Here is an 8840-nt window from a genome sequence, read left to right as displayed (position 1 = left end):
AATATTTTGTCACTTATTTTTTTATAATAAAATCACACATAAGGTCAGAGGGAAGGGAATTTTTGAAAGACATACAATACAATGTCAAATATTTTCTAACTTCTCATAATTTTGCATGAAATATTTATTTAAATTCCCTTCCCTATAATTAAATTTAAATTTTATCATTTATTTAAATTCTAAATTAAGATCTATATTTACATATACAAACACATTCATAATAAATATTATAATTTCCTATTTCATATTTATACAAACGAGAAAAGAGATAAGATTTTGTTTTCTTTTCAGATAAAATAATATTTTATTAAACTTCCAAATATAGAGGATTCTCAAAACTCAAACCTGGCAAGGCTTTGCCAGGTTTAAGTTTTGAGAATCCTAGGAAAACTAGGAATTGTGGCGAGCACATCCTTGCTAGGTTTGAGTTTTGAGAAAGACAAATTTTAACTTTAAAATTGGTTATAGCGTAAAGTTACAATCTTATTCAATAAAATAAACATTATTACATATTTTGAAAATCTAACCATTGAGTTACATGTTCTTTACACTCTTAATATACATGTCAAATTTTGTGTCAATCGGATATTATTAATTATATGATCTATAAATTTATGTTTTATGCATAATTTTAAACTACCAAAACTTGTCATTTAAACAATTTATTGATGACCTTGCTATTGATTTTTAATTTTCTAGAAATTTTGCAAGCATGAAGGATATAAGAAGAAGATGCAATCCAATAGTAGATTTGTCAAAATTCACCTTCAATAAAAAGATATTAAGTAAGATTGTAACCTTAGGTTATAATCAATTTTGTAGCTAAACTTTATCATTTTGAGAATCCTAAGAAAACTAGTAATTATGGCGAGCACATTTTCAAAATACATAGGAAAATGCATCATTTGGAGGAAATTTTTTTGCCAAATGGACATAACTTATTTTCCAAATATGAGATGAAAAATATTATTTTTAGAAACAAAAAGGAAAAAAGAGTTAGTTTACATTCAGAAAAACTAATTCGGTTAAATTTTAAATAAATAAGTATGACGAAAAAGCAAAAGCTTTTTTGCTTAATGGGGACACCGTGTATTTGCTTAATATAAGATGAAAAGTATAATTTTTAGTAACAAAAAGGAAATTTTTTTTTTCGGAAAAATTAATTTTTTTTAATTTAAAAATAAAATGAAGACAACAAATTTAAAACTTGTTGCCATACTCACATGTTTTTGAGTTCTCATAATTTTACATGAAATATTTATTTAAATTTCCTTCCCTATAATTAAATTTAAATTTTATCATTTATTTAAATTCTAAATTAGGATTTTGCCACATAATTATATATTTAATATGGAGTACTTACATATATAAATGAAATAATAATAAATTTTATAATTTTATATTTCATATTTATACAAATCAGAAAAAGAGATAGGATTTTGTTTTGTTTTTAGATAAAATAAAATTTTATTGAACTTCCAAATATAGAGAATTCTCAAAACTCTAACCTGGCAAGGGCTTGTGGTGAGCACATTTACCAAATACATAGGTAAATTCATCATTTGGAGGGGAAATCATAGCCAATCTATAATACTTACATATAGTATATATATACTACTTTGTAATTGTACTACCATTGCCACAACCCAGAAGAGTCTCTCTGTCTCTATTAACATATAAACTATAACATGGCGAGGCTTTGTTTTACATTGGTTATCTTAGCATTAGCTTTGCTGGTTTCACAAGGTGAGTCACAAACCTGTACATCACAAACCTTCGAAAACAAGAATGTGTACGCAAACTGCACCGATCTTCCACACCTAAATGCCTATCTTCACTGGACATACAACTCTACAGATTCCACATTGGCCATTGCCTTCATAGCCCCACCACCAAACCCAGAGGGTTGGGTTTCATGGTCCATAAACCCAGAAAGTCCCACCATGATTTCATCCCAGGCCTTATTAGCCTTCAAAAACAACGACAACATAACCATCAACACCTACAATGTATCGTCTTATAACCCAGCAGAATGGGGGACCAAGCTGTTGTATGATGTTTGGGACTTAAGAGCTGAGGAATCCAATGGGAACATCATAATCTTCGCGAAATGGAAGTTCCCAGAGAAGATTGAGAAGGTAATGTTTACTTTGAACCAAAAAGACCAAACTTAATTAATAAAAAACTAGATTGTAACATAACTATATTATATATAATAATTGGCTTTTACTGAAACAGGTGAACCATGTTTGGCAAGTTGGTCCGGGAATCGTAGAAGGTTTGCCACTTAAACACGCCATGAATCCAGAGAATAAAGATTCCAAAGGGATACTTCAGTTGGTGGGGATATAGGGTGGTGCCTTCTCCTGAATATGCTGGTAAAAAAATGTGGGGGTACAAGAATTTTAGGGGAGAATCGGTGAGATTCTAAGGAATTTGATTGCTTTTTGAGTTCAATTTGGTGTTTGATCAAGATGTGTACGTACTGGAATGAATATCAATGTCAATAAGCAGTAAAAATGTTATGTGTTGATGACTATTAAACTAGACTACCTCGATTATTAAAAGAAATGCTAAGTAATAGCTAAAAAAACCTACTGCTAAACACATACACACATTTTATTATGCTCTCTTACCAAGTTCAAACACATTACTTAATTTAAAGTACCATTACAAAAATTACAATCTATCTAATAATTTGGATTAATGCTGATAGGGAATATTTTCACCAGTTAGAAAAAAATTTCTAATGCCCTAGAGTCTTCAATCACCAAAAGCATTATGAGCTTACTAAAAGTATCGTCAGTCACAAAGGGAGTGTAGCACCATGGGCCACACTCCGCCTAAGTGGTTGTCATGTATCGATGGGTCATTAGGTACCGAGGGGTAGTCAGGTACCCAGCAGTCATCATATACCTTCCTTGACACCATGCAATGTGTTCCGCCCTGACAGTCATCATGTATCAATAGGTTGTTAGGTATCTAGGGGTTGCTAGGGATCCAGTGGTCGTCAAGTACTTTCCTTGACACTGAGCGACACGTTCCGCCCTAATAGTCGTCACATACCAATGGGTCGTTAAGTACCTTTCCTGACACCGTGCGATGTATTTTGCCCTGACGGTCATCAATTATCAATAGGTCGTCAAGTACCCAGTGGTCGTTAGGTACCTTCCCTGACTTCATGCAATGCGTTCCACTCTGAAGGTCGTCATTTATCAATGGGTTGTTGAGTACCTAGCAGTCATTAGGCACCTTCCCTAACACCTCACAACACGCTCCACCCTAATGGTTGTCACGTATCAATGAGCAGTCAAGTACCAAAGGGTCGTCAAGTACCCAGCGGTCATCAGGTACCTTGCTTGACACGCGCGATGCGTTCCACCTCGATAGTTGTCATTTATCAATGGGTCGTTAGGTACCAAGGGGTCATCAGGTACCCAACAATTGTCAAGTACCTTTCCTGACACTACGCAGCACATTCCACCCTGACAGTCGTCACGTATCAATTGGTCGTCAGGTACCAAGGGGTCGTCAAGTACCCAATGGTCGTCAGGTACTTTCCCTAACACCGTGTGACACGTTCCACCCTGACAGTCATCATGTATCAATAGGTCGTTAGGTACCAGGGGGTCATCAGGGACCCAGCGGTCATCAGGTACCTTCCTTGACACCGCACGACATGTTCCGCCCTCACGGTCGTCACGTATTAATGAGTCGTTAGGTACCCAGCAATCGTCAAGTACCTTCCTTAACATCGCGCAGCACACTCCGCCCTGACGGTCGTCACATATCAATGGATTGTCTTGCACCAAGGGGTCGTCAGGGACCCTGTCGTCAGGTACCTTGACACCACCTGACATGCTCCACCTTGACGATCTTTACGTATCAAGGGGTCGTCGGGTACCTTACTCATCACCCAAAACATGCAGACATTAACTCGTCTAAATCGATGAAACACTTTTGGCAGACGGTCCACTATACTCGTCCAATCAACAAACCAACTTGCACACTAATAAGGCTATTTTCATCCAATAAAGTCCTTCGAGCACTTTGACCTATCAGGATGGAATACTCTGCCACTAACCCGTCAAGGTTTGTGCCTCTTCTGGTGGGACCTGCCAACTATGGACCCGTTGGGATGAACCCCTCATTTGACTTCCTTGAAGTGTCTACAAATAGTGCTCCACCTATGTGTCCGATGGATGGTTGCATATGTACCCGATGGATGGTCACGTCTTATCCTTCGTATTCATATCGACGAATAGATGGTGATACCAATAGACAGATGGTCATATCGATAGTTGAGTAACTAGGTCCCACAAACCTTCACGTATTCTCCACTCATGCATCCCTATATGGAAATAACTTGCACTACATGCCCAAAGACCATACTCCACACTTGTGTCTCCCCTATATGGGAAGAAAAGCTCAAGATCTTAGGGTCTTAACTCTAAACCTTCTCTACAAGGAAAACCCCTACATTCAAGGGATCTTGATCAACTCTAAACACTATATATGCACTAGGCCTCCTCTTACTTAACGTACGTGAATTCTCCTTAACTCTTGCAGTTTTTAGTTCTTGGAGATTCTTCTATCACTGACTTAACCTTCGGAGGGTTTTTGGCTTGGTACCCCATTGGTGCCTTTGATTGGTTCTTCTCTTTTGTTCTTCAGGTGCATCCATTGGCACATGTGTGGACAATCAATTCACTAACGATTTTTGTGCATCATCAAATGCCTTAAGAAATGAGCTCCGCTTTAAGAAATGAGTTCCACTTTAACATGGATGTATGTCATGCTTTAAGAAATGAGTCAACTATCAATACTTGAGGCCTCGACTATTACCAACAGTAGCTCTTACCATGTGATACTTCCTCTTTGATTCCTTATGGCACATGTTATTAAGTTACAAGCTACTATTTAAAATATCTAGTAACTATAGTGATTCTCAAGCTTCAGTTATAACGATTTGTAATATAATGATATCCTTAAGCTTCAGTTATAACATCGAATATTAAATTTAAGATAAATGGATAGGATCATTTTCCCAATCATTTTGGAAGATTTGTTGGATCAATATTTCCAGGATTTTTGAGGTAACAACCATATTTGATGGTAATAGTTCTTATTGAAAAACAAAATTATTTGAATTACATCTTTTGAAGAACCAAAAATGATAGTATAAAACATGTAACACAAAGGGTATTAGGAAAAAAAAACACCCACAAAGAAAAGAGGATTAAGACATATAGCACATGGCATTGAGTAAGTTTTGCATAGACAAAATGGTTTTTTCAGGCCTCGATGAGGATTGATTGATAGAAACAAAATAGTACATGAGATTTCAATTTGTTTTGTAAAATTGTGGGTTTGGTTGAAAATGTTGGGTCCAATCCAATTTGATGCGAATTAAGATAATCAACTAACAATTTTAATCTCTTCTCAAAACAAAATTTTAAATCAATCTTTAAAAACTATTATAACCAAAATTACCGATCTAAAATATCAATCACGTCCAAGAACACGAAAATTTATGTTAAAAACCCTTGTCAGAAACTCCGAATAAATCCAGTATAATAAAATCAATTACAATATCATGTCAAGTTTATATGAATTTATGTAGACTTACCTAAAATTTTCACCAACTTCAAACATGACTGCACTTACACTGCGAAACCTTTTTCTTTAGGCACCCTTGGCACTCCTTTTTAATTGCACACTCTCATCTCTCTTTTTTATGAGGCACAGCTGCTTTTTAAAAAAAAAAAAACAAGATAGAAATTCTATTCTAATTTAATCTAATTGCATATGTGTGTTTCAAAATAAAAAAATAAAAAATATATGTGTGTAAAATTATCTCCTGGAGACTTGAATCCCGACCATACCCCTCACATTCCACAAGCATACGCCAAGAGTGCACCGTGATCACTTGCTTTTCAAAACCACACAAACACAAACACAACCATTACATTCATACATATATTATTAAATACCTATCCGCCTTAATATAACACTAGTAGCCTAAATAAAAGCTCATATATGGCTTGTTAAGCTACCGGAAATATTTAAGATATGCAGGTCAAATTGGCAATAAATGTATTCTGGTTCTGGACATATTTTTTATTATCTTTGTGCATCTGCTTTTGTAGCAGAAATTGTATAGTGTATTATAAAGAAAATTAAAAGTGGTAACCTACACTTTCGGTATAGGAGAGCTCATATGTTACAAAGCCATATGGGTATATGTTTTTGCCAATTAAAAACCTGACTTAAATCAAGCAATTTATTGTTCATCAAGTACACCAATAGACCATTTTTCCTCAGTTATGGTTAACTTTTTTTTTTTTAAAGAGAGTGTCAAACTATGACGTCTGCTCTTGATGATAGCTCTTTATCATCAGACCAAGACACCAATCAGTTTTTGGTGTAAGCGAGGATTAAACCTCAGATTTCTTATATAACCATCAGACACTTTATCAGTTGAGCTAACTTAAATTAAGATAGAATGAATAATGTTTTGGAAATTCTTAAATATCAAAGATCAAAAATAAAAAATTAATATTATAGGCTATAGAGATAAGTTTGGAACTGACTGAAACTCGAACATCTTTTGACATTTTGACCTTTTTTAAAACAGCAATGGGATTGTGGGTCACTTCATCTTGTCCAAACTCTTCTTTATGCAGACATGTGAATCATGGAAAATGACATTTCACAATTTAGTAAATCAGTGGAATATACTAGCACAAGCGTGGTACATACTACTTTCTTTGGTTAACTTATTTATTTATTTATTAAGGCACGGACAATTTTTATAGAACAAATTTTAGTGTTTTACTATTGTTGAGGTAGCAGAAAACATGATGTCAAATGATATATTGCAGATCATAATCTGCCATCACATCAAGTTGTCAAAAAAAAGTTACGAAATTTGTTATGTCAGTTGCATTGCAGGTTTTATTAAATTGTTGTATCTGTTATTTTATTAGTTAAATGTAATACCACACTTTTCTTTGGAGAATAAAAAGAGATAGCATCTCTATCATTATATTATGATGAATTATGTTTAAATCTATATAATACTAAAAGCTAAAACATAGCATTTAATATTGCTTACAAAACTTTACAACTTTAGCTCTAGCTTTCTAATGCCAAACTCTCTCTCTTCCCTCCTTGTTCTCTTCCTCTCCTCATTTAACTAAACCACTCCTTCATACCTGTACAATTGCCATATTAGGTACACATTCTCCATTTATTCATTCCTTTTGTAATTAATATCTTGCTATTCTTTCAACTAATTGAGCACTAATTCAGACCTTCTTCAAATCTGCCTTGATTAGTGGTGATTCTTCTTATTCCCGATCAAAAGGTTTTTCAAAATGTTCAACTGTTGCCTATTGGAAATAGAACATCCACTGCTTTATTTTTATTTTTTTCTCTATATATATCTACAATCTCTCTTCCTCCATAGATAAAGAGCCTATTAGCCTAACCTATGCCAATGCCGAATCCAATCCTTTCCACCAAGGAGCCCCCACTAAATTATCAGATTTGAAGCGACGAATATTTGTTGTGGGGTTCTCAGCAAAACAAATAGACCAAAACAAAAACAAAAAAACAAAAAAAAAATGCTTTTGGAATCAAAGCCCTTCAACCTCCAAACCAAAACATTGTCAATGTTAAAGAAGTGCTTGAACAATCTGTAAACATAGTTTTGAAACCTAGACTGGACCGCACGGTCCAACCGAGTTAACTATGAACCATTCATCAAAACGATTCTTTTAACCCATAAAACAGCCCTATGCAAGAAAATTAGTGAAACCGCCCTATCACAGGTTTAGATTAGAGTTTTTTTTTTTTTTTTTGGTACTTACAACCATTGTTGAAGCTTCAACTAGGGGTGTCAATATTCGACCCAACTCGTGAACATGAAACGAACCTGACATTGGTTTTTGCGGGTTAAGGTTGGGCCTTAGCAAGTTTGGGTCATAAATGCGGGTCAACCCGAAAGATATACAATAAAAAACGTGTTATAAGTAGGTCAACCCGCGTAATCAGCAATAGACACGCCAATTTATTTGTGCCAACCCAAAATGACCCATTTAACATAACTCGTTTAAGTAGTATAACAAATAAATATTCATTTGATTTTATATTTGTCAAATACCTTTTATATCCAAACTATATTTTAAATTTAAAAAGAAAAGTGAGTAATTATATTCAAAAACTTACAAGAGGTATAATTGGAAATTGAAACTTTACAAACCCTGAGGATATTAAATTTTTGTTGAACTATGTTATTTTAAATTTGGGTAGAAGTGTATGCACTTCTTTTGGGGTGTAAAGAACTTATTTCTAGATAGATGTTATGTTTTTATTAAACTATATTATTTGAATGTGGGTTGAAGACTTGAAGCGTATACACTATTTTTAGGATGTAAAAAAATATATTTTCATATGGATGTTATAATTAATATTATACATGTTGAAATGGGTTATATTATATTCGTGTCAATCCAATACGACCCGTTTATTAAGCGTGTCAAGTGGGTTGGGTCAGGTCAACCTGCCTTATTAACATATCAGGTTAGGGTTGAAAGATCATGACACGAGTATTAAATGGGTTGGGTTCGGGTTGAGCCACTTAGTCGAATACTCCTACCTTTATATGCCACAAACCCAACACGCTAACCCGAATTGACACCCCTAACTTCAAAAAACCACGAGATGCTGTCAAACCATGAGATTGCATCGCCATTCCTTCTTATTCTTCTTCTTTGTCTCTATCTCCCTCGCTTTCACTGCATTTTCGCCATTTCTACAGGTTTTCTTTAATTGAT

The 8840-nt window shown here is 34.5% G+C and overlaps 1 protein-coding gene across 1 annotated transcript; it reads left to right on the top strand.

Moving 5' to 3' along the window:
• Positions 1-1674: 1674 nt before the first annotated feature.
• On the top strand, positions 1675-2390 carry LOC142615203 (cytochrome b561 and DOMON domain-containing protein At3g25290-like). The gene is made up of 2 exons (XM_075787913.1): positions 1675-2138; positions 2239-2390. The coding sequence occupies exons 1-2, from the start codon at positions 1689-1691 to the stop codon at positions 2350-2352; spliced, it is 564 nt and encodes a 187-aa protein (XP_075644028.1). The 5' UTR covers positions 1675-1688; the 3' UTR covers positions 2353-2390.
• The last annotated feature ends 6450 nt before the right edge of the window (positions 2391-8840 follow it).

The sequence above is a fragment of the Castanea sativa genome, chromosome 11 (assembly GCF_040712315.1).
Source record: "Castanea sativa cultivar Marrone di Chiusa Pesio chromosome 11, ASM4071231v1".
Lineage (NCBI taxonomy): Eukaryota > Viridiplantae > Streptophyta > Magnoliopsida > Fagales > Fagaceae > Castanea > Castanea sativa.
This window is presented reverse-complemented; position numbering and strand designations above follow the sequence as displayed.